The 26,555-nt window shown below is 43.9% G+C and overlaps 1 protein-coding gene across 2 annotated transcripts in view; it reads right to left on the bottom strand.

Moving 5' to 3' along the window:
- TCP11L2 (t-complex 11 like 2) overlaps positions 1-21,231 on the bottom strand; it is a 40,088-nt gene extending 18,857 nt beyond the window's left edge. The window contains exons 1-6 of one of the 2 annotated variants that reach the window (XM_045465702.1): positions 21,009-21,231; positions 12,127-12,311; positions 9,158-9,293; positions 5,443-5,563; positions 3,925-4,145; positions 1,642-1,778 (exon numbers count right to left, since the gene is read on the bottom strand). In XM_045465702.1, coding sequence (XP_045321658.1) covers positions 1,642-1,778; positions 3,925-4,145; positions 5,443-5,563; positions 9,158-9,293; positions 12,127-12,283 — 772 coding nt within the window. In that variant the 5' untranslated portion in view covers positions 12,284-12,311; positions 21,009-21,231. The remainder of the gene's footprint in view (positions 1-1,641; positions 1,779-3,924; positions 4,146-5,442; positions 5,564-9,157; positions 9,294-12,126; positions 12,312-21,008) is intronic. The other variant, XM_045465703.1, reaches the window with a different exon arrangement.
- Positions 21,232-26,555: the final 5,324 nt, after the last annotated feature.

Raw genomic sequence — 26,555 nt, 5'->3', positions numbered from 1 at the left:
CCCTTCCTCTTGAGCTCTACTCGTTCCTAGTCTCTTTTGCTGGATCCGTCTGCTCTTGTCGATCTCTACATGCTCTAGAGTTCCAGGTCAGGCCCCTTCTGTATCTACACTCACTCCCAGGTAATTTCACCCAGTGCAATACTGTGGATAAGAGTATGAACAGTGCACACAGACCACCTGGGTGAGTCCCAGCTCCATAACTTACAAGTTGTGTTATGGAGGCAAGTGATCTAACCTCTCTGTGTCTCAGTTTCCTCATCTATAAAATGGGGGGTAATTTCCTGAAGTTGTCACAAAGATCAAATTAGTTAATACAGGTAAAGTGCTTGGCGTATAGAAAGCATTTTATTCATGTTAACTATTATACAGTTTTGTGGCTTGATCTATCACAAATATACTGGTGAGTCCTGAATGTATATCCCTAGTACCCACCATTCCCCTGAACTCTAGTCCTTTATATCCAAACACCTACCTGACATGCCCATGTTGATGCCATGTAAGATCTCAAGGTTCATATACGTGAACCTGAACCCCGATCCCATACCGTCTCCTTACCTGCCTTCCCCTAGTTGCCCACCCCACTAACAACCATCACTGTTCACCCTACTGCTCACGCGAAAACCTTAGCATCATCACCTCCTCTCCTTTCTCCTCATCCAACTTCCAGCCAATCGTCTTGTTCAACTTTCAAAACACATCCAGAATCTGACCCCGTCTAACTACTTCCACCACTGCCAGGTGAACCATTATTTCTTGCACATGCAGTCACAATACCGCCTACATGGTGCCCCTGTTTCCCCCTCTGCTCCCGTACCATCTATTCTCTCTCTACGGGGGAGCCAGGGCAGTCTTTAAAAATGCAAATCACATGTTGCTCCCCTGCACAAAACTCTCCAATGATTTCCTGTCAACACTTGGAATAAACTCTAAGCTCTCATTTCCTAGCAAGGTTCTGTATGACCTGCCTTTGTCTACCTCTTGGCCTCGTCTCCGCCCACTCTCTCCCTGCCTGCTCTACTCCAGCCACACTATCTGTGGTGTGTCTGTCCAACTTCACACACACGCTTCTGTCTCAGCGCCTTCGTACCTGCAGCTCCCTCTGGCTGGAATGTTCTTTTCTCATGTCTTCATATGCCCCTTCCTCTTCCCTTTGCAAACTCTGCTCAACCATTCCTTCTTAGAGAGGTCTTCTCATCTCAGTCTACCTTGTCTTAAAAACCACCACCTCCCCCACTCCTGCCCCATTGCTATCTGCCCTTTTTCCTACTTTTCTTCATAGCACTTAACACATCTGACAATACATGCTTATTTGTTTGTCTGTCATGCCTACTAGAATGTCAGCTCCCCAGGGGTCACGACATTGTTTTGTTCACTGCGGTATCCACAGCAACTGGGACCCACAGCAATCCTAGTATCTGGGGCACAGCAAGTGCTCAATAAATATATATTTTTTAATACATGAAGAAATGAATAGTGCTTGAGACACAACAAACAGCTATAAATTTGTGATGTCGATTTTAGAAGTTACGAAAATGTTTAACAGAAAAGTCAAAATTCTTTAGGGACACTCCTTAAGATACCAAAATATAACACATCATATTTCCACTTAGTTTCAACATATACACATTATATTGTACTTACTTGGAGTTTCTTCTAAAATTTCTTGGAACTTGGTTCTCTCATAATCCACCAACTGGCGTTGAAGATGTGGTCTAAGACTCCTAATTGTAAAATTGACCATGTCCATTTTCATGAGGTCCAGGACATGAAATATTTGTCTAAAAATTTTAGAGTGAAAATAGTTAAAGAGGTGATTAAGAAATTAAGCTGAAATTCATTAACTGCAATCTATTTTACAGGCTGGAAAATATAAACATCTCCCAAATGGTTTTGAAATTCCAACTGCCATTGGCAAGGTCACTTTTCATAGAAGGCATTACACATGCATCCCAAATTTATTCTTCACAGATCTCAAGAGTATTTGCTTTAGCAAATACAATACCTCCAGCTGATCCATTACAGCCAGCAGTGAACTGGTAGACAGTAGAAAGCATAAGCAATGAGTCTTAACAATGAGACAAAGATTCAAGAAGGAATTTTCACCGGAAAGCCCTAAACTTTTAAGGAGTCTGTACATAGTGTACTTGGTTTTTCCTCCTAAGGGAACGCGGGTGGGGTGGGGAGAAAAGAAGAAAAAGGACAGGGAAGTAAGGCACAGGGGAAAAATACTTCAGTTTCGAATTGGGCACGCCTGGGCTCAAATGCAGCATTGCAACTGACCAGCTCTGTGGCCAGGCATAAGTTACTCAATCTCTCCGTGCAAGTTTCCTCATCTGTGCAAGAAGAGACAAGATCAGTCTTGGAGGGATGTTGTAGAGAGTCGATGAGATTATGAACGCATCATGGAGGGAACAGTGGTCCCCAATAGGTGCTCGATAGATGACCAAGATGAAGACCACAGATGTGATACCACACGTGGGTAATAAGGTAACTCAGAGCATGGATTCTGCAACTGAAGAGTCACTGTATGCCAGAGCTGAACACAACTCTACGGGCACATACAGCCCATTTCACCGATGGAGTAAAGTGTGACTTTGAGAGGTTATCGACTTGCCCCAGTTAGTAACGTAAGTGACCTGCTCTACGTATACCAGTTTCCCCCTCCTACCTTTCCAATACCATTACATAAAACTTAATTTTCAACATGGCTGTATTCACAAAAAAAAAAAAAAAAAAAAAAAAAAAGGCGGGGGTGGGGGGAGTTCCTCTCATTGGTGAAAACTATTATAGACTCGTCTTTCCTCTGGGATCACAAAGAAGTTATTGTTTATACAGCCAGAATTAGACCCTTACAATTTTAAAGTATACCTCATTTCCTCAGGGAAGCAGTGGCAGAAATGGTTAGGTGACCACCAAAGGTCTGTGCTCTTTTTCCACAGTGTATATTTGTGGCTAGGGAAATGTATTTCCAGACAGCAACCACGTTTCCCAGGCCTCCTTCAAACTAGGTGGGACCACAGGACTGGTTACAGTCAGTGGAATCTGTCTCTTCTGGGCTGAAGAGGTTGAACACTGGGCATGCCTTCCCCGATCTCTTTCCCATTCACTAGCTGAATGTACAGGACTCCAAGGGCCTTGGGCAACAGTGGGATCAAGGATAGGAGGAACCTGGGTCCCCAAATAACATGTGGAAAGCTGCCTGACCAAGAACCCCTGCTTCAGACTGTGACATGAGAAACTTATACTGGTTAAATCACCAAGAGTTCAGGGGTTATGTGTCATAGCAGCTACCATTACCCTAACTCATAAAGACCTCTTCCTAGATCCTTGACTGGATTAGGTCCCTCTGCTAGAAGCTCTGTTAATCCCCTGTACATCCCCTCCTATAGCACTTACCACAATTGCAATTCCTTGTCCGAGGTCTGTTTTCCCAGTGGACTGTAAACTCCCTGGTCAGAGACTGTATCTGTCTTTTTCCTCACTGCATCTCCAGGGCCCCCCCCACACCAACTAACAACTTTGTTAGGTCATTCTCTCTGAAAATTCTATGTTCAGGGCAAATGACTGACTTGCTCCTTGCTTCTCTGGTTTCTTCTAGGGTCAAGGATTCCTTTGGAAGACCAGAAATTATTCTGTGTTCCTCAATTCCCACACTTCCCTTTTGAATGAACTGAAAGGTACTCTCAGAAAATGCAAGCCGTGAGCACCTGTCTGGCTCAATCGGTTAAGCGTCTGACTTAGGCTCAGGACATGATCTCACAGTTTGTGGGTTCAAGCCCTGGGTTGGGCTCTGCGTTGATAGCTCGGAGCCTGGAGCCTGCTTTGGATTCTGTCTCCCCCTCTCTCTCCCTGTCCTGTGCTCGCTCTCTCAAAAATAAATAAACAAACAAAAAGAAAGAAAATGCAAGCAGGGAAAGTGCTAACCTCAGCACCTCCACGATGTCGTTGGTAGCCTTCAGCTCTCTGATGTCGTCATCTCGCACAGGAGCACAGAGCTTTCCCATGATACTGATGACATAGTTGGCCAGGCCTTGGATGTCAACAGCACTGTGCTCAGCCTGCTGCCTGATTAGGTCTGTGTCTAAAACTTCACAGATCTGGTTGCGAAGCCGGTTGCCGCCAGGAGTCAGAAAAGAAAGGAGAATCTACACAGGGAAAGGAAAGAAAAGGTACCGGCATTCTTACGTGACTAAGGGTTGTCATTTTTTATTTCAGTGTCTAGAAGACCAAGCTCCTTGTCCATATTTTAATGCCCTGGGTGCCACAGAAGTTTACACTGACTGGTGGTGGGTCAGAGGAGCACTCCAGTGTCTCAAATCTAAAAAGAAAGCTCTACCTTCTGCATTAAAGCCCCCTTCCAACTTACCACTACTCATGGGAAGTTACTGAAACTACCAGAATGAGAGCAACTGGCAAGGAAGCAGTATTACTGAAATAACTTCAAAAAGTTTACAAATAAATCACGTAAGGAAGGAATAAGTTGCAGATCATGGTTCCAAAGAACCCTTTAAAAAAGAGCAAATGAGGGGCGCCTGGGTGGCTCACTTGCTTAAGTGTCCAACTTCGGCTCAGGTTATGATCTCACTCTCACGGCTCGTGGGTTCGAGCCCTGCATCAGGCTCTGTGCTGACAGCTCGGAACCTGGAGCCTGGAGTCTGCTTCGGGTTCTGTGCCTCCCTCTCTCTCTGCCCCTCTCCTACTCACACTCTGCCTCTCTCTCTCTCAAAAATAAATAAACATTAAAAAAAAATTAAAGAAGAGCAGATGGAAACACCCCATGGGCTACGTTAGTATATTTTACGTATAAGATATTTATTATATATTCCTTAGGCAACCTATCCTGAGTATTCACCACACAGCAGACACTGTGCTTACACACACAGCACATGGTTAGGAGGACGGACTCTGAGCCCAAGCACTTCAGTTCCAATCCCTCTCCATCCCTCAAAGCTGGGTAACCGTGGGCAAGTGAGGGAACTCAGCTCCCTTTTATTCAGTAAGAGTAACAGTGGTAACTACCTCACAGCATTATGGTAATGATAGATGAATAATCTAGCGTATGGTATAGAGCAAGGGCTTCGTGAATGTTCACTAAAACTCCGCCCTATCATTTAATTCTTACAATTCTCAGAACGCTAAAACTGAAGGATTGGAAAGCTGTTGCTAAACCCATTGCTAAACCAGGTTTCTAGCTCCTGAGTCTGTGCTCTTGACTTGCTGTGACCAACCACTCTGTGTGCTAAGCGTCACCCTGCGCTCGCTCCTTCCACCGCCAGAGTTCCCTTGCCTCCGCCCCGCCCCGGGAAGTGCACTTCGGAAAACACCCTTCCAGTGACCGGACTTACTCAGTTTTCCAAAAAGAATCTCCAGCACCCTTTGAAGGACGCAAAAACAGTCTTCGGGGAAGAAAATTACTAATTAATACAGACAACATCAACTTGCCTCTCTGATTTCTTCAAACAGTTTGATGGCATGTTCATACTCCGGAGGCTCAGCATTCAGTTCTGACTGCAAGACGTCCCAGAAGGCCTGGTGGACAATGTGCTTCACTCGACTGGCCAAGCTACAGGAAGGAAATGAATTGTTTTTAAAAATAAGCACTATTTTTCCTGATTATGAAAGAAATGTGCTCATTGTAGAAATCTTACAAAATTAAGAAAAAAAAACCCAGAGAATAAAAATGGCCCATAATCTCATTTTAATCTTTTGACATATTTCCCTTGTTCAATGCATGTTTTTATATAGTTGAGAATAATCTATAGGTATAGTATACACTTGTGTCATTTAATATCCTGTCCTAGGAGTTTCCCCTCGACTTTAAAAATGCCTTGTTGCTACAGCTTTCAGTAAGTTCTTAAAATTGTACCGTAAGGAGATGCCATAACTTGCCCAGCTGCTCTTTGGATCTTTAGACGTGTTCTAGATTTTTGGTCTGAGATATGGAAAAGTTGCTCTTTCCTCAACAGCTAAAGTTTCATTGCACGGAATAGAACAGGTTGGCCCCAAGGAGACATGCATGGGACAGGCTGCCAACCGCAGCTTAGATGTCCCATTTAAAGTTAGCCAGACCACACTGCTGGAATAGGAACCTTCCCAGGAAGAGCTCACAATAGAATAGGTGGCCACTTTGCCTCACCCCTTATGTCACTGCACTAAAATAGGTGCACATTTAAATACACATCCCTACTGAACTCCTACACCATTTGGCAACAGTTTTAGGAAAATCACATATTTCTCTGCACTGTACTTACTTAGGTGTCTCCATTCTCTACAGGGCACACATCTCTCCCAGGCAGAGCCTGTAACTTCTTCTAAGTACCTGCCACTGTACCTAGCACGGTACCTGGCATACAGTGAGTGTTTGATGAAGGCATGATAAATGAATTAATAACTTCATAGTTATGCACATGTCCTTATTTTTCCTTTTTAGAGTACAAATAGCTAAACATACAATAATGTTATGAGACATTAAAATCAGCTTTCTGAGGAGTGTGAGTTAAAATTGCTTCTATAACTGCAAATGCTATATTCTACTCAGCAACTTTAAATGTTAAAACTTATTCTAGTTTCCTGACTAGATTTACTCAGCATAAATGCTATTTCTAGTGTTGACCCTCCTGAGCAACTTCAGAACAATGAGAAAGGCAAACACTGCTGGGATGGACTTTCACTCTTGACTTTACCAGCCTTATGTATGTGGCTTGAATGGATCGACCAAGGAAGAGCTATAACTTTATAGCTCCTGCAGGGACATCAGAGTTTAAATATAAGGTTTCCTAAAGGCTGAAAGATATTTTTTAGCTTTTTAATTTTCTGGAGGATGATGGGGTGGGGGGGGGAGGGGAATGAGATCAATCAAATCATTTACAAGCATTCTTGCTAAGTATCAGAAATCAGACATATTTTGCCAAGTCTTTTCCCCCAAAGACAATATTTAGTAGAATATGAGAGTCAGCCACATTTTAAAAGGTAACAACTTGGCCATTTGTAAAAAGCCATCTGAAAAATCAACAGCTCATAACATGCTATTTTATTTTTAAATAAAGTTAGTTGTCCTAAGTTTGCATTTCGCTTTCCTTGCTCACATTTTCCAGCTAAGGCAGAAAAGGAAGGAGAGAGGTATTCCTATTTCCCAGAGTATCAAAATCCTTATGGTCCAGGCGCTCGGATGCCCATGAGCATGCATTTGAAGCGTTTTAGTACCCATCACGTCCTTGGGGAACGTGAGGCTCAGAAATGGTCTCAGCAGAGCCAGGATTCAAATCCAGAGTCTGCCTGATCCTCAACTGCTTTTGCTATGGCCTGTATTCACAGCTTTTGAATTTAAAGCACAAATACTCCCACATTGTAAACTTCAAGCATTCATTTTTATTAGTCAATAAATGTTTATATGACATCCAATATGTGCCAGGCCCTGTTTTGGGTGCTGCGGTTACTGTAGTAAAAAAGAAAGTTGTCTGTTCTCAAAAAGCTTATCTGTTAGCAGGGACAGAAAGACAAAAACAAAACACATTAAAAATGAATAAGGCAATTTCAGAACCATGAGGAAGACAGAGTAAGACAGTGTGGTACACAGTGATGGAGAGGGTGCTGCCTTCACCGGGAGGTTGAAGAACGCTTCTCTAGCACAGTGACCTTTCAGTTGAGACTTGAATGAGGAGAAAAAAAGCAGCCAGTGCAAATCTAGGGGAACAACATCAAAAAAGAAGGAAGAAGAAGGACAAAGTTCCTGGGACAGGATAAAGCCAGTATACTCCGAGGTCAGCGAGGAAGCCAGTTTGGCAGAAGTGCAGCAGGCAGGAGGGACAGGAGTAAAAGACGTGGTCAGGAAGTGGAGCCTTGCTGCCATACTTTCTGCCAAACATATGGGTTTGCAGAAGTTTGGGTTTCTTATTCTAAGTGTAATAGAAAACCACTGAAGGATTTTAAGCAAAGAAATGGCCTTCTCTGATTAACCCTTCAGAATGATCACTCTGGCTACCGTGTGAATGGAGAGGATGGACTATGGGGGGCTAAGGACGGAGACAGGGCAACCAATTAGGACTGAAAGAGTAGAGGTCAGACAATGACAGTGGCCTGGCCTAGGGGTGTAGCAGTAGAGCTGGTATGAAGGATCGTGGTGAAATGCAATTACCATAGAAAACCAAACAGATATACCTATTTTGGCCAGTAATCTTAAAAAATATTAGTGATTATTATGAATAATGTCCTCAGGAGCAGGACTACAATCTGGATTTTAAAGAAGGAAAGCTATTATGTTTCCTATTTTTCCTGCTTTAAAACAAATAAGCATAAAACCTCTAAATAGAATCAAATATTACATGTTGTCTTAACTGATAGGAATGCCTCTGGATTTATAAATGATACTGTGAGGTTGAAGATTTAATGCGATTATTCACGAGCTAACTTTGCCTCCAAAGATGACTTACCTGTAATTATGGCCTCAAGCCTTTTCTCTTCTCTGTCCCAGGGGATTTATGAGCCAACAAAGTCAGAGAGGTTGAGGTAGGATATAGGGTGTGGCTCTAACTAAAGGTCCCCGGGTTTTGGGGAGGGGGCAGGGATTGAGGTTAACCAGGGGTGCCCATGTAGTTGTGATTCCTACCACCAGATGCTTCTGGATCATCTGTTCTTAGCACTTCGGCAGCTCAGCTACATTGATTTATCTTTTACAACCTGAATATCAGTTTTTAATAAGTCAATCTGCAAACATTTCTTGAGTATGTACTGTACGTCAGGCATTCTGCTAGGCAATGGGGATAGAGCCCCAAATGATATAGACATAGTCCTTCCATTACGGTGTTTTGGTCACATGGGAGAGACAGACACTGAACATAAAGACTTCTTAACAAAGGGAGGCAGAAGGGGCAACAGGAGTCCTTAGGAAGGGGATTTGATGTGGTCTGGTATGTTCAGGAATGTCAGGAAACGCTTTCCACAGAAAGTGACGTACACACTGAGTTCTAAAATTATGGGTAACATGTACTCTAGAGGAGGGTTCTGAAAACAAGTATAAGACCTTGTTAGAGAACTAACCAATGTTTACTCTCAGTGGATATTTACAAGACTTCTAGGAATCAGTGTGAACGTGTGTGTATGTGTGTGTATGTGTGAGAATCTGCAGCTCAGTTTACACACACAAATGCCTCCGGGTTACCTGTTCTCAGGGAGGGCATCTTGTTTCAATTGAAAGTTCTCATTTACAGCAATTTCATGAGCAAGTGTCATGTTTGATAAGTTCCTTGCTGCAGCCATCACTTCGTCAAATGTTACTACCCTGGGAGGGCTTGTTGCTGAAAGAAAAACAAAATCCAGTTCATGTCACGGAAAAGTTGTCATCCAGTGAAGCGTCCGAATGCAGACAGAGTGTAAGTTATCCCAACATACACATGCAGGGTTTTACAAGTAAGAAGAATACATACTAAATTGGATAGATTCCTCTGCTTACTTACTACTTAAGACTTCAAAAATTTAAGAACTCCTTTGATAGTTTCAGTTACTCTATTGATAAAAAAATTCTCAAGTGTTTTAGAGACTATCTTATTAATAGAAGCTATTATAAGTTACCTTTCTTTTATTAAATCACCCTATATTTTAGTACCTATTGATATCTGCATTTATTACACGTACTCTGCAGGAACTTGATAAGACTACTTTTATTCTGTAATTCATAACTCATTAATTTAAGCACATTCAAAATGAAATAACTGATTTCTTAAAACTATAACTTCTAAAAGTATAGGTGGTATAGCATAATGCTTGGGTTTGGCTCCAATTTTTACCAATTGGTTATCATTCGACTTCACTAGGTATAACATATCTCCTCATAGGGCTGTCTTGAGGTGATTAGTAAAGAAGAACATAGTAAGAACTTAATAAATGTAGATGATTAAAATAAAATTAATCTGGTAAACTGGATAATCTACTTTTCAGTCAGAAGTAGTAAATAAAGAATTATTCTGATTATTTCTAAAGATTATTCTAGAAAATTGTTCTAATAAGTCATGTCTTTTAAAAATCACTATTGGAGGGGCGCCTGGGTGGCGCAGTCGGTTAAGCGTCTGACTTCAGCCAGGTCACCATCTCGCGGTCCGTGAGTTCGAGCCCCGCGTCAGGCTCTGGGCTGATGGCTCGGAGCCTGGAGCCTGTTTCCGATTCTGTGTCTCCCTCTCTCTCTGCCCCTCCCCCGTTCATGCTCTGTCTCTCTCTGTCCCAAAAATAAAATAAACCTTGAAAAAAAAAAAAATTAAAAAAAAAAATCACTATTGGAACTCTTAGCTTCAATTACTTAAAAATCATTTCCTCAAAAAACAATACTGACTGGCAATATATTGCTACCTAAAATAATTTCTAAAAGAAGAGGAGAAGGAGGAAGAAGAAGAAGACCATGAGGAAGAGGAGGGGGAAGAAGAGGAAAAAATGGTGATATATGGAATTAGCAAAGTCCCTTGTCAAGATGCCTAGATACCCTGTTGGAGGCATCAACCCCATATATATAATATAAAAAATGACAAAAAGCACAGAAAGCTGGGTGACTGCTAGTTAATTCTTTTCCCAATCCTCTGGCTCATTAAGATTCTTCTCAAAAATGTCTGTACTCTGGGGTCCAATAATCCAATTATATCCAAAGGAATTCCTGGAAAGGCTTTATGTACCATAAAGCACTATTTGTAACAGCAAAAAAAAAAAAAAAAAGAAATTAAATGTCCAATGATAAATCAATGATTAAATAAATTTATTATATAGTCATTTGATGAAGTAATTTACATTGTTTTAATTAAAAAAAATTTTTTTTTATTTTAGAGAGAGAGAGTGAGCAGAGGAGAGGGACAGAGGGAGAGAATCTTAAGCAGTCTCCAAGCTCAATGTGGAACCCGACATGGGGCTCAACCCCATGAACCGTGAGATCATGACCTGAGCAGAGATCAAGAGTCAGACACTTAACTAACTGAGCCACCCAGGCACCCCTAAATGTTTTAAAAGTATATCCTCATAGGTAAACGTTTTAATTATAATTCTAAGTGAAAACAGTCTACACCTACATATACACGTGTCAATGTGAAAAATGAATGTGACAAAGTGCTGCCAGCTGTTGCTTTTGGGTGATATAGGCAAAATCTTCTTTTCTCTACACTAGTGTACTTTCCACATGTTTTAAAAATGAGATTGCACAAATTTAAACACAAATGAACAAACTTTTTGAAGTGGGCATTTGATTATGTTGTTGTTTCTTTCTGCATTTGCTTTGTCTTTTAAGATGTTACATTTCCTATACAAGATGTCAATTAAAAAGCTAAAAAAGAGGAGCGCCTGGGTGGCGCAGTCGGTTAAGCATTCGACTTCAGCCAGGTCATGATCTCGCGGTCCGTGAGTTCGAGCCCCGCGTCAGGCTCTGGGCTGATGGCTCAGAGCCTGGAGCCTGTTTCCGATTCTGTGTCTCCCTCTCTCTCTGCCCCTCCCCCGTTCATGCTCTGTCTCTCTCTGTCCCAAAAATAAATAAACGTTGAAAACAAAAAAAATTTTTTTAAAAAGCTAAAAAAGAGAAAGAAAAAACACTAGCTTTACACACCTTTAGCTGTCACACACAAAAGGGGAAAAAGACGTCTCCTGCACTGTGGCCACTTTTTGAACTCTTTCTTACGCCCCTAGTGTAGTAATTCCCCTCGTGGCTACTTTTCTGGGGTGATTTGCACAACAGTTTTTGCAATCAGTAGGAAACCCTTTTAGATTATTTCACTTCCTGCCTGACCCTTGAATTGGGGCAAGTTTCCTTTCATTTAAATCGGCAATGATTAGAGAAGACCAATTTGAATTTATCCTTGAATGTGTCCAAGAAGTGATCTCAAGAGGGAGTGGCTTTCCACTGCTTAAGAGAAAAGACAGGTGGGGTTTATGGACCTGATTTATAGTCAAAGCAAAGCATATCAGAGACTGTAATGAAAATAAAAATGGTTAGGTGGTAAACGTTAGTGGCTACTTCTGCCTTTGCAGTGCTATTATGGTACATCTAGAAACCGGGGAAGTCTATACTTTGCTCTCATTCATTTAGGAGTTTTAAAATCCAGCACACGTGTCTAGAACCACCTCCCCTCGGCCACCCCTAGCCCCTGCTCCCCGTCAGCTTACAAGCAGGAGAGCTGGATTTGCTGGAAGAGTCGCTCGTAAAACTCTGCCTGGAGCACTCAGAGTCACTGAGGGAAGCCATGCTTTCGGAAAACCGGGAAGAGTCTGAATCGCTTGGCTGATCTTCACCCACACATTGCTTCTCACCATTGAAGGGCATTTTGTGTCACGCGAGTGTGGGATAACACCTGCATAGACAAACAGACCCTGCGTCAACACTCTGTGGGGCTTCCACTAGCATCACGGATGCTTCTTCCAACATAGACGGCTTTGCCCACACGTGTCACAGTGTTGGAAAGGCCCCAGAAGATAACCTCTCCTTTCCCATAGCAGCCCGGCCAGGCCACCAAGACTGCCTTCCAGAAAAGGGACCCCATAGCCCTGAGTGGGAACTTACTCAGGACATACGCAGTGTGAATGAGGAGCAGCTCTCAGCCCTAACAGATCCCTTAAAAGTGTACAGAAGACACACAATCTCTCTCTTCCTGGGTTGCTAAAACATGGCAAGTTAAGAGTATGAGAGGATGGGGCACTGGGGACAGACCACCTAGGTTAGAAGCTGGTGCTGTCTTTTGCCATGTGCCCTTGGGAAAGTCACTTACTTACCCACCTACCTCATGAGTAAAACTGGGCTGAAAGACTGAATTTATAGGGTTCAGTCTTGAAGATTAAATAGGATTAATCTTAATAAAGTACTTAGCATGGCACTCAAATTTTAGCTATTCTTACTGTTCCTTTGGCTTTGTTTTAAATAAAATAGTTTTGAAATCAGCCTCTTTGGTTCCTTATGAGTGCCTTGGGGAAGGGAGAAGACTAATTAAAATCTCTGGCTGGCAAGTCTGCACGTTCTCCATTTTCCCATGGACTGCCATCATATAAAGACTAAAGCCTGACCCTGGGTCTGCATTTGACAGTCGACTAAGGACCCACTACCACCCCATGAACAAACAGGCATCAAAGATCCTGATTCACAGGTCGGTGGAACAGACTTCGGGACAAGGGGACTTACCATGCCGTAAAACCAGTCCCTTGACTCTATCTACATCCAGTGCTGTTCTGGAACATCAGATTGCCTCCCAGACAAAGGCAGGGCACTTGGGCCCAGTCACCCTCTAGAAAGGGGATCCTGGGCACATGGGATACCCTGGCCTAAGCCCAGGAGGCTCAACTAAAGCCCAGCAGGCACTGACTCTGATATGTGTGGCGTTAGCTGAAACAGAGAGGAAACTTGGGCCCGAGGAGGAAGGCACCTCAAATCCTGAATAGACAATAATGATAGTAAGGATTCACTGAGTCTCTTTAAATCTGAACCAGCCCAGGCAATGAGGTATACAGAGCTTTGAAAGCTGCAAGAACTTGAAACCACGGCTGCACATAGTATGTCTGGAAATCCTGAGCAGTTTCTTCAAATGATTCCTTATATATATTGAGTGCGCGCTGTGTAGCAGCACAGGGAAAGGTAACAGTGAATGGAAGAGACAGGGTCCTACTCCTCTGTCTCTGAAGTCCAGTCACCTACAACTGTGTGTGCCAGAGGCCAGAACATGAGAAAAGGGGAAACAAGGCATTGCTGAAGCACGAGGAGAGGCCGCATGGGACTATGGGGGAATCTAGCCTTTGTTGAGAGACATGGTGCCATTTTTTTATCCCGTGTGTGGTCACAGAGACAAGGATGAACCTGAGAGGGACTTATTAAAAGGTCAAATGCCCAAGGGCATTTGCCCCTGGCCTCCCTTAAACAACTTTCTTCAGCCCTGCCAGTTGTAAAAGTGTGCCCTTGCTCGGCCCATCATTTTCACAAACAGAAAAGCGCTAATTGGAGGCTGACTGTGCCAGGAGTTGAGTGAAGCCGCCAGGAAGCTACCATGTAGAGATAGTTGCCTTATCCTAGGGTCCCAACGCCAACTACCACAAACACAGGCTATAAGATAACCTGGACCCTTGCAACTCCAGTGGGGAAATAACCTCCTTTACCACAGGCAAGCTAGATTCTACTTGAGTTTTTTTTGTTTTTTTAATGTTTATTTTTGACGGAGAGGAGAGGAGAGAGAGAGAGAGAGAGAGAGAGAGGAGAGAGAGAGAGAGAGAGAGAGAGAGAGAGACAGAGAGAGAGAAGGGGCAGAGAGAGAAGGAGAAAGGATCCAAAGCAGGGTCTGTGCTGAGAGTGGAGAACCCAATGCAGGGCTCGAGCTCACAAACTGTGAGACCATAACCTGAGCAGAAGTCGGATGCCTGACCAACCACCCAGGCGCCCCATTTCTATTTGAGCTTTAATTCCCATCTGCTGGGGGGAAGGGAATAGAGGACAGAAGAAAGGGATCTGCCCTAACTCTTCCACTGCCACCAAACCCCAATCCTAAATGGAATACTTGCCCTTCCCTCTAGATTTCTCTCTCTCTCTCTCTCTGCCAACATTTTATGTCTCACTGATGGCATTTCTTGAAAATGCTACCTTCCTCAGGAAGCCTTTACCCTCTGGCCAGAGTGAATGACAGGCACTCTTCTTTGTACATCTGCAACACATGTCCCGTATCTCCACGACAGAGCTGAGTCCCTTGTACAGTTATTTTCCTCCCATGGCTACTTCTGACTCTCCTTAATAAGGCAGGGACTGTGTCTCGTCCATCGCCAGTGTCAAGTACGTGACAAGTATTCACTTGGTGTCAGCTGAATCGGAATCATTGAATCCCATTTGGTACAGCTTCAACCAGAACATTCGCAAACTGATATCACACACTTGCAGGCCTCGTACTGTGAAAGTTCAAGCACTGGAGCAGGGAACCTACCACCTAAACTTTCTTTATTAGGTGTAAGACTCAATATTCCCTGGTCCTGGCCACGCTGTTACTTATCTTAAACTTTTTATTTTTTATTTTTTTATTTTTATTATTTTTTGCAGTCATTCCACTATAACAACTGTGCTCTGTACGCTCTGCTCTTAATTTTCCTTCACTTTGGCTGTTTTTCCAAGTAAAGGTGAATAAAAGCTTTCATCCATTGGAATTTATGAACTAGGTTAATAGTTATAACTGTCCATTTCATTTTTCTACTCCAGCCGAACAGCACACTTTGTAGGTTCCTTAATTGTGTTTAACAAGGCAGCAAAGTACAAAGGTTCAAAAATAAAAAGATGTAGGCTAGGAGTTATAAGTCTAGAGTCTGAGGCTTGGGTCTGTCATTAATTTGCTGTGTGACTTTATTCACATCACATCGGCTCTCTTCACCTCATTTTTCTGAGCAGGTTGGGCTGGCTATAAGGTCCCTTTCAACTAGGAATTGCTAAAATGCTATACACCCAGAGCTCCATGAGGCTTCACTGGAAGTTCTCAGACATTAAATGTGCTTACAGCAGACATACTTAATGTGCAACTATGCTTTCTTCCAACAATTCACTGGAAGTAGAGTTTCTGGCACAGGGGATGCAACAGAAAACACAAAATAAAAGCTTCAAAATGTTTAGAAACTCTTGTTTGGTTGGCAGAAGCCTCCACAGCACAAATGGGCTTTAGTGCATCCAAGGAGAAGCTTTTCTTTGAAGCCCAAATGCCCATTATTATTCTATAAGGAAACTGTTTTCTTAAGGCATACTAATAACACCTAATGCATAGGGCAAGTGTGAGACTTCATTTAGTCAGTATATGTAGAGTGCTTGGAACAGTGGCTGACACAGAGAAAACTGGATACAGATGATGACTATTATTAGTATTATTTGCATTTTTAAAAAAATTTTTTTTTTCAACGTTTATTTTTGGGACAGAGAGAGACAGAGCATGAACGGGGGAGGGGCAGAGAGAGAGGGAGACACAGAATCGGAAACAGGCTCCAGGCTCTGAGCCATCAGCCCAGAGCCTGATGCGGGGCTCGAACTCACGGACCGCGAGATCGTGACCTGGCTGAAGTCGGACGCTTAACCGACTGCGCCACCCAGGTGCCCCTGCATTTTTTCTTGTTACTATCATCATCATCATTTCAGGCATTAAAAACTACTCTAGAGGGGAGAACTGTTTTATCCCATGATGATAAAATAACACTGCTAGTTAACCCAGGACAGAACGTTTGCGCTTGTCTCAAATACAAAAGCTAAAAGCAAATGGCCCATCCCAGTGTAAATGGTCTTCTGCAAGTTCCTTCACATCTGTTCTTACTTTTCTTGGTCTCGGGTTTCCATATAAGTCATCTGGGGACAAAGCTACTTGACTCAAAAGGCCTTGAGGGTAATTAGACTGCTTTAAAAACTATTTTGGATTCTGACAACAGTGATAATAAAACCAGTCTATTTCTTTAAGAGAGGTAATGCTTCTCATACCGACAAACTTAGATCTACTTAAACTTCACCACTGGGAATTACAAGCAAACCACACAGCTTTTCAGAAACACCACATCTCATCCTACCTGCAGGATTTACCTACTGGCCAAAGGTAAAGTCAAAGGTGAAAGCAGCGTATAACTCTAAGCACAGCCTCCAATATTACAGTGGGTCACCATCAAGGAGAATAATCACATTTTTCATTGCACTGTTCTTCATTTAATAATAATAAATTCAATATTATGGAATTCCTTCCAAGACCAATGACTGGGATGCAGCAGACACTTAGACATTTATTGTTGAATGAATGGCAATATGATCACTGACATTTTAGAGAGGAGGGAAATGGGTGCAAGAACCTGAAGGGGATAGTCCTATGTCCCACCACAGATGGAGGCGAAATGGGTTGATTCCTTAGCCTGTGTCCACACTACCAACTTCACTTCTTTATTTCCTTTTTGTAGCAAACTCATCTGCAAATGGTCCTGCATGGGTTCAGGATTATAAAGATCCACCAGTGACAACGCAAATGTCCATGTCCAAGAGGCAAGAACACTGGCTCTGGAGTCAGGTGGTCTGGGTTCTTGATCCTGATTCTTGATATTTACTGACTGGAGAGAGGGAACTCCGGTTTGCCATTTGCAAAATGGGGATATTAATACATCTGCCTCGTAGAATTGTTGTGAAGATGAACCGAAATAGTCTATGTCAAGTACTTGAGCTCCTAGTAAGTGCTTGACAGCCAACTATTATTTTATTACCACTAGAAGAGATTATGATTTCCAAACATGTCAATGTCATAAAAACAAAGAAAGGCTGAGGACATGTTCCGGATGAAAAGAGACTTGACAATTGAGTGTAACAGATGATCCCAGACTGGATCCTGTACCAGAGGGGGAAAAAATGCTATTACTGGGTCAAATGACAGCAGGTAACAATACCTGAACCTACTGTCTGTGTAACAATGTTAATTTACTAAAGTTGATACATGTACTGTGATTATATATTTAGGAATTAAAGGCCATGATGTTTGCAACTTTCTCTCAACTAACTTAACGAGAGAGAAAAAGAGAAAACAATAAAGCACTGCAGCAACATGTTAACAGGTGATTATGAGCAAAAGGTAGACGATAGGGAGTTCTTTGTACAGTTCTTACAACTTTTTCTGTAAGTCTGAAATTATTTCCAAGCGGAAAATTAAAAGAGAAGTACTAAACCAAAACTTCAAGTCTAATTCAGAACAGTCTGGGCTCCTGCAGTTTTTAGATTTTGATTGTTCCCACCGCTGGGATAGCTTAGATACCACTCTATTACAAAAGCTCTTCTAGACAGACTTGTCCCAATGTCCTTCTTGAACAGTGCCTAGAGAATAAAACAGGAAATAGGCCAGAGCCCTTCAGAAGAGGCAAAATAAATCATCCCTTTTAAGAGCTCATCTCCAGGTGGTTTCCCTTTTCTTAAGAAGTTTCCTGGCAATGGTTTATATTCCTCTGTGATCCGGCCTCTACCCACCTCATCCCGTATCACTCTCCCCCTAACCCTTCCTGCCACAGACACAATGGCTTTCTTCAGGTTCCTCAGACCTGCCAAACTCCCCATTCTGGAACATTTGCACCTGCTAGAGTCTCTCCGAACCCCACGCCCCACACCCCACCCCGCCCCAGCATGTTCTCCCCGATCTCCATGTGATTGGCTCCTTGTTGTCATTCAGATTTGAAATTAAATGTTACAACTTCAAAGTGGCCTTCCCTGATATCCCCACTCCATCTAAATCAGCCAACTAGAGCTAGGAACACTTCCTGGGATAGAGGGGGAGCTCAAGGAATATCATTGATGAACAAATTAGGCCACATTCCTAATCATATTACTACTTAGGTTTTCCTTCTCTCCTGCCTCACTCACATTGCTCATATTCCCATTATGCAGTCACTTAAAGTACTATAGTTGCTGTTTACATAACTGGCTCCCCACTAAATTTTAAGCTGCTTACAGGAAGGGCTGTCTCCCCTTTCCAATTCCAAACACATTTTCCAGGCACCAATAATTCAAACCAGCAGAGACTTACAGTTCCAGAGCTTAAAGCAAGGTTTACATTGTGTCTTTCCATTCTCTTAATGCTCATTGATAACAAATAATAACAATCAGAGCTAATAGCTATTGTGTGCTTATTATGTCCCAGCCCCCATAAGCATTTTAAGTGTTTTATCTCCTTGAATCTTCATTATAACCTTGCTAGCTAAGGTATTGCTATTATCCCTATTTTATATATAAGAACCTGAGGCTCAGAGAAGTTAAATTACTTGCTCTAGGGGTCACAGCAGTGACAGAGGCACAACTCTAATCGAGGCCATGGATCCCTAAAGCCCATGCTTTCTACCACTCTAGGATGGCTGGACAAAATGTAGTGTGTTGTTCATTCTTTCCATTCTCAGTCTGCCAAATCGATCTACCCAACACCACGTGGACACTTACATATGTGGTAACGAGCTGACCTTACCCTGGGGTGGCTGCTCAAAGTGCTATACCATGAAGGGCATCACTGAAAGAGTCTATTATCCAAAACAATTCTCAACCACCCCACTAGAGTAAAGGAAAATCCTCTATCAGGGAGCCGTTCTTTAAGCACTGCAAAATCCCTAGTTAAAACGCAAGTATCAGAAGTCTTAACTGCTTACAACTAGTATCAAAAACATTTTGAGGTGAACTACACAGATTTTCCAACAGCGCCCTGTATGAGGAATGGAGACCTCATTCCTCATACCAGTTAAGGTTGGGTGGTGGAAATGAGAAATTTCATGAACTATCTAGTGGATGTCATCTGTGAAGACCAGATCAAGGTCAAATGCAAAGACAGGCATTCACATATGTGTAGTAAAGGGCAAGGAGTCAGAGGAATAAGACTGGGCTCTGAAGGAAAAAAAAAATTGTAGATGGTATGGAACATCTCCATTTTCTGCAAAACTCTGCTTTAGAACCAGGCCCAGCCAGCAGCGCTAAAAAGTTATTCATATGCAGCAAGGCATAAACCACAGAGCAGAGAGATAGGTTCCTGCTCCATTCAGCTACAGAATGCTGGTCTTCATCAAATTAGAGCCAACAAAGAGCTAGATAAAAGCCAACAAGCCAGTCATTGTCTAAGAAAACAGATGTTCACGCAACACATAACATTACAGCATCGGGGGAAGGATTTCTAGGCACTTTTCACACTTGGAAACACTTTTCCTCACACCCCTGGCTGGCCTGTTTTAGTACCTGTGCTTCCTCCTCTGGGGGCCCCAACCCCTCACAAAATGGCATTGAAGCTGCTTCCACATGTGACTGGGTATCTTCAGCCCTGGGCCACTGCATGTGAGGCAACCTCCATGGGCTGCCAGAATGATGGATGAAATCCCTGGAGGCAAGAGGAAAAGGCAGGCACGGAGCCTCCTAAAAGTGGGAACCACAGCGATAACCTGGTTATGGTAGCAAAGAGCAAGGTCTCTGGCTGGGCTGGAGACCATGGGGCCCATAGGGATCTTGGGGGCTGAGGGGCCCACTGGGGACAAGGACAACTTGTCTGGTTTCTCAAGGTTAATGTAACAGAACAACCACCTAAGATAATTATTTCCCAAACTTCAGTCATTTGGGTACCACTGTTGACGCCTGTTTCCACATCTCTACCCTAATTTGTCAATCACTGCTATGTTGACTAGATTTTTTTGCATTTGAATACTTTTATTTTAAAAGGAAACTTTAGATCATTGTGAAATCGCTCCTTTAATGGGACAGCTTTTCCAAATACTAACGAAAACACGTAACCATGCTCGTCCACGTGCCACCTCCAATCTGCGCTGTCCGTCCACCCACCCCGTGGAGCCACCCAGAGGAGCAGTTTGGGGAAGCACAAGCCATCCCCGAGAGGCCAGGGGTTTGAGCCCGGGGCCGACTGGCATCTCCCGCCTCTTCCCCCAACTGACCGTAGAGGGACGCCCCAGGAGTCTGCACACCCCCAGGCCAATCCTCCCACCCCCCCCCCCCTCCAGCAGCACGCTTCCTGTCAAAACAAACCCTTGGGGGAGGGGACGGAGGAGGCCGAGCAGAGTGCCTGGGAAACCCCGGCAACAAACCCCAAACACACGCTTCGAGCTGCGCCCAGCCTCCACCGCGGCCCGGCTCGCCCACCCTAGACGGGCAGCGGGTCGCAGGCGAGGCGGGCACCTTCCCGGGGCCCGGATGGTGGAAAGCTGTTCGCAGCGCGGTCGCTGGCACGGATCCAGCAGGTTGTAAACGGCGGCCAAGCGACCGCGACCCCTCAGCCTCCGGGGCCCGAAGCCCGCGGCCACCCTGACACCCGCCGCGGCCACTCTGTACCAGCTCCCCGTTCCCACGCGGGATGGCTGTTTGAGGTCAAACAAGGAGATGGGGGGGGGGGGGAGCAAGAAGCGGGACTTTAACGCCCCCTGGCACCAGCGTCCCAGGACAGAGTTCCGAGGTGGGTTGGGGGAGGCCCTCGGCTGCCCTGTGGCGAGATGTCCTCGTCCACCGACCCGGGTCCGGCACCTCAGAACCCGCGACCCCCTCCCCCGGGATGGATACGCACCGGGTCTGGCGCGGAGACAGGCGGAGGAGAAAGGCGACTGAGTGAGCCTGGATCAAGGATCTCTGGGTGTCCCCTCACCGAACACCGCTCAAACACCTCGAAAACTCACTCACCAGTCCAACAACCCCCAACCTCCCCGCCCCCCCTCCCCCCCACGCGGTATTTAAAGGGCCGGGAGGGACTTCGAAGAGTCAGCCTAGGCGTAGCAGTGTAACCGGCGAGAGGGGGAAGACGGACCACGGGGGAGGGGGAAATCCAAGTCACTTCAGGCTCCGATAGCAGAGCTCTGACAGATTTGATTTACTACCGAACATTTTTCCTCACGTTCGCATGAAAGAGGTCGAGAAGAGCTTGGATTGACGGTGTTTTGCATGCCAGAGGAAACGGCCCCCCCCCACGGACTTCAAGTGGTGCAGTCCGGGGAACTGCTAGGGGCGGGGAGAAAAGTGTTTACGGAACTGGAGCAGCCGTGCCACTGGGAGCTCCCGGAGATGGAGGCGGGGCTGTCGGGAGCTGGGGGGCGGGGCCTAGGAAGGGGCGTCCGGGGCGGGGCGGAGCGGGGTGTTGGGGCGGGGCAAGGCTGCGCGCTGATCTACTCGTGGTTCTCCCGAGAAGCGCAGGACTGTTTTGGCCCCCGGGAGCACCTGCGTGGATAATGGTACAAGCTACCCCTCGCGGGGTGGAACTTCTACTCGAACACCCCTCATCTAGACGGGGCGATCCAGATTGGGTGCCCACCATCACGCCTTCCGCACAGCACAAGCCAATAGACAACAGGGCAAGTGCGCTCCCACGCGCGTCAGCAACCAGCCGTGTCACCTACGTTTGTGCCTGCACCTCCACATAAACACCGGCCCAGATTTGCATATGGTTGGACTGAAAGATTAGCTTTTGGGAGTCACACCCACCCAGGCTCTCTGAAGACGTAAACTTCGTGTGCACGCAAAAGATAAAGCATCTCACTTCCTCTAGAGTGCTTGGCAGCACCTCTCTGTTCGACAAGGGTTAATGTAAATAAACAGTCCCAGGGTGGGCTCTGTTTAGTTCTTGTGGGTGTGCTTCAGGATGTACAGAAACAACATTCCCCCAACCGCAGCCATAAAAACCACTGTGTCTTCTGAATATTGGCATTGCTTGGGATATAGTGTCATGCAGTGAATTTTGCATAGGCTGAAGTATTTCAATTTCGTGCTGAAATCATGTCCGAATTGTGGAGGCAAAACTGAACCAGACAAGCAACATTTTAAAGGAGGATAGAAAGTTATCCTCGGGGCTCCTGGGCTGCTCAGTGGGCTAAGCGGCTAAGCGTCTGACTCTTGATTTTGGCTCAGGTCATGATCTCACCAGATTGAGCCCAGGGACCAGCTCTGTGCTGACAGCAAAGAGTCTGCTTGGGATTCTCTCTCTCTGCCCCTCCTCCCTCTTTCTCCCCCCACCCAAAAATAAACAAACCGATTGGATTCTCTCTCTCTCTGTGTCTGCCCTTTCGCCCCTCCCCCGTCAAAAATAAACAAATAAATGTAAAAAAAAAAAAAAAAAAAAGGCCAGTTATCCTAGATGGAATAATTTGGTGTTACAACATGGACTTGTTTTGGGTTCAACCCTGGCTCTGACTTAACTACCCCTGAGATCTTGGTCAACGGATAACAATGATAACTATCTCATCCGGTTATGGTGAGGATGGAACAAGATAAAGCATGTGAAGTGCCTAGAGCTGTACACAGTAAGTCTAGTCAGTGTTAGTTATTGAAACTATTAGGCAAATCACTCTGAACAAACTTGGCTGATCTCTATAAACGTGTATTTGTATTTCCTTATGCCACTCTCTCCTCCCTTCTTCTAAAATATATAACTTGATACAAACCAAGAGATTAAGGAAAGAATGCTGTTGCCACCCATAGATTCATTCTTGTGAACATGCTCATTTTTATATTGTTTGTTGGAATCAGCAGTCAGGATGACAGAAGCCTCTGATTTCGATTCTTGCCAAATAGTAACCGCTACTCAACAACCGCCATCACCACCTAAAAACTCCACAATAGATTAACCAAAAACATTTTCCCAATTTTTGGGCACTGTGACAATGACGCATTGTGGTTTTGCTTCTTTTGTTAGCTTGATAGGTGCTTGATGAGTGTTGTTTTTGTGTTTTTACATAACTTGGAGCAGGTGAGCATGAGTCAGGAAAGTTGTCCAGTCTACCTGGGTGACCAGCTGCCTGACCCTAGGCTTGGCACTTATTTTAAAGCTCAAATACATAATTCTCAAAGCCACAAGGAAGCAATTTTTTGTCCAAGCAGATGAGTCAAGTTTCGGCATGTGCTGGGGTGAGAACCTTAAGGTAGAAAGGGCGGGGTAACATCAGAGACCCAAGCTCAGAGAGGAAATATCCTGGAAGCACAATCTACTGCTACTTTGACATTAAATAACTTGCTCTCTGGAAACCTTTTGGTCAATTACTTGGCCAGCTGCCCTCATACTGGCTTGCACATAAAAGACACTTTGAAAAAATATAGTACTATAAAATATTAGGCAGTTCCCTTCAAAATGAGCCTTGTTTCACATTCTTGCTCAGAGAGTTCAGGCAGTCATAGAATAAAATCCTCCTTGCTCAGATTATGTTCACGACCTTCTGGAAAAAAAGGTCAGAGGCAACCTCTTTAGTAAGTTACATTTTTTATTTTCACACCTGATCTTTCTAACGTTCCTTTTGGAACAACTTAGAAAGTTCATAGTAATGCAGTTGGTTTGTCACCTACAAATTACACAACAGTCTAAATCTGTTCTGTTGCCTTTGGCACATGACTAAGGGCTGATGAAAATTATTGCTGGATGGAGACATAAAAATACTCATTTTCTTTTTACACATCTTAAATCTGAGTTTTAAATTATAGCGAGTCCTTGAAAAAAATCAGAAAATCCCCAAATGTAATTTTAACATGGACTTGCAACCTCTCAACCATTTACCTTGTATTGTGGCTCTGCATCTTGTGCTGACTGAGCATCATGTAAATTCAACTATATGTGCTCAGATAGGACAGGGTGCAGGGCGCAGGACAGAATAATTTAAACACTGGCAGTGATTTTGCTCCTTGTTCTCTCCATGGGAGTCGTGAGGCTTCTCTTCCTGAGTTGATCTCAGTTTCCAAGCTTCACATTAGGTTCCAAGCTTTTTACCCAGGGCTGGCTTCCTGGGTGTCTCAAACTGTGCCGATACACAAAGCTCTACACTTGGAAGAGCCCTATACTTAGTTTAATGCTCTGCTGCTGCCATCTTGAAATTCTTCACAATTTTTCAATAAAGAGCCCGCATTTTCATTTTGCAGTGGACCTTGCAAATTATGTAGCTGGTCCTGATTTCACCCCATGGAACATCAGTCTAGAGTTTAAAGGTACTTACTTCCCATTCATCTGTTCCCAAATGCAAATCAATTATTTTCTCTAGTGCTCAGTTGAAGAAACATATCTGTTTCAATGCCACAGGCAAACAAAACAAAACAAAACAAAAGTGGCCCACTAAAGGACCACCAAAGGACCTATGGCCCACCAAAGGACCTATGAAAGATAATTTTGACTGCGCCTGATTTTGACCTTAGGTTCTCCCTTTGGAAACTAACCTCCTCACATAAGATATGACTCCATTGTAGTAGAAAAATTGATTACATGGAATCCCATCTCTTTTTCTCTCCCCTGTCCATCTTTCAAAAAAAATTTTTTAATGTTTATTTATTTTTGAGAGACAGACAGTGTGAGTGGGGAAGAGACAGAGAGAAAGGGAGACATAGAACATGAAGCAGGCTCCAGACTCTGAGCTGTCAGCACAGAGCCCAACGCTGGGCCCGAACCCACAAACTGTGAGATCATGAGCCAAAGTCAGACGCTCATCTGACTGAGCCACTGCTCAGTCAGAGCCCCGCTCTCCCCTGTCCATCCTAAGGTGCTGGGAAGGACTAAAAAGCAGTAAGGGTTGGGGGGAAAGACAGTAGAAAGTAGAAAGAAGAAAAAACAATTTGACTGATATAAACTGGTGACTAAATGTTCAAAATTTGACCACATCTTCTCATCGACTTTTGTCATTCTTTTTCTTTTGGTCTTAAAGATAAAGGAGATTTAGATCATTGAGCAGTTTTGATGGTTTATCAAAATGTTGGTGCTTGATTAAGTTTCCAAAGCACCAGAAACAGTTCTCCCCCTGACTTCTCTGAACTGAATCAGTATAAAATTGGAGGTTGCTTCTCACTTCAATTGCTTGCACCCTCACATCTAGATACAGACCCAGACCCTCTCCTCTCACATACTAAAAGGAAAAGCATTTTTAGAAAGCACCTGTCCCTGTTCACCCTCCATGGGCCCCCTTCACTTACCTGGAAATCACTGCTGTCCCCTGGAAAGCAAAGAGAGTGAGGACCAGAACTGAAGACAAGGCTGGGCAGGGAGTGGGAAGGGCCGAGGTGAGGTGAGGCTCTAAGGAGCACCTTTGAGAAACCAAAGAGGTATTGGCACAGAGCCCTGGCCAAGACAGCCTCTGTCTTTGCCCCACCTCTGGGCCAGCAGGCTGTCACTCTCTAAGTGCCTGCCTAGTCCATTCAACCACAGATGAACACTCACCCCCCCCCCCCCACTTTAAAAATAAATTGGAATACCAGTGGGATGCAGGAAGAACTTCTAAAGTCTTAAGAGGCAAAACCCAGGAAACATGAAGGAAAGGATTAAGAGATGTGTCTCCTTACACAGACTGTTTAACATAAAGACATGACTTATAGAACAATGATTGTGGAATTGATACCATTTCTGCTTAAGGGAGAGCTTGTATGTGAGAGAACATGTGTCTATTCTGTATTTATAAAATGCATGGAAATGGACTAAAAAGTTACCCTCCAAACTGTTTAGGAAGTAAGTTGGGAGATGTTCCTGATTTATTCTATATACATACCAATGGCTTATTTCTTTTACACTGAGAATGTATTTATTCACTCTTTGCTCTATAATTCACACAGCTATATGATGATCATCGTATGTCCTCTTAAATATACCTTAGTGGTGGTGAGCGATGAACACTACCCAATACATATTTATCTTATTCATATTTTTAAAAGTTGTGATAAGATATGGAACTTTTCATATCAACTATAGAAAGGAATATATTTACAAAAGGCCCCTCACTATGGTATGTCAAAATTATTTCTGCTGTGAAAGTAAAAATTACTACTTTTTAGGGTTTTCCCTTCAAGTCCAATTCTTAGATAGTCCAGGTACATGGAGTTTACTTTCATTTAAAAATGCATATTGTGCCCCAACATGTGACCTCTAAGGCTTTTCTTCTTTTGATGGTAAACTGGACAGGCATTCTTTCCCAAAGTGGTATGAGTCTTAAATAATTATACTACCTTTTGAGGATGAAAAAATGAGAGCCCTGGACATTCTGATGTCTGTAGCTTTTACCTGAGTTCCTTTGTGTCCTACTGGAAGGTATTACATGAGGGCACTGAGGGTTTATGACTGACCAAAGAGATATTCAGTGACTCACTGAATTGGCAGGTCAAGAAT

Source organism: Leopardus geoffroyi, chromosome B4, assembly GCF_018350155.1.
Source record: "Leopardus geoffroyi isolate Oge1 chromosome B4, O.geoffroyi_Oge1_pat1.0, whole genome shotgun sequence".
NCBI classification, from domain to species: domain Eukaryota; kingdom Metazoa; phylum Chordata; class Mammalia; order Carnivora; family Felidae; genus Leopardus; species Leopardus geoffroyi.
The sequence above is the reverse complement of the archived record's forward strand: the minus strand, read 5'-3'. Positions and strand labels throughout refer to the sequence as shown.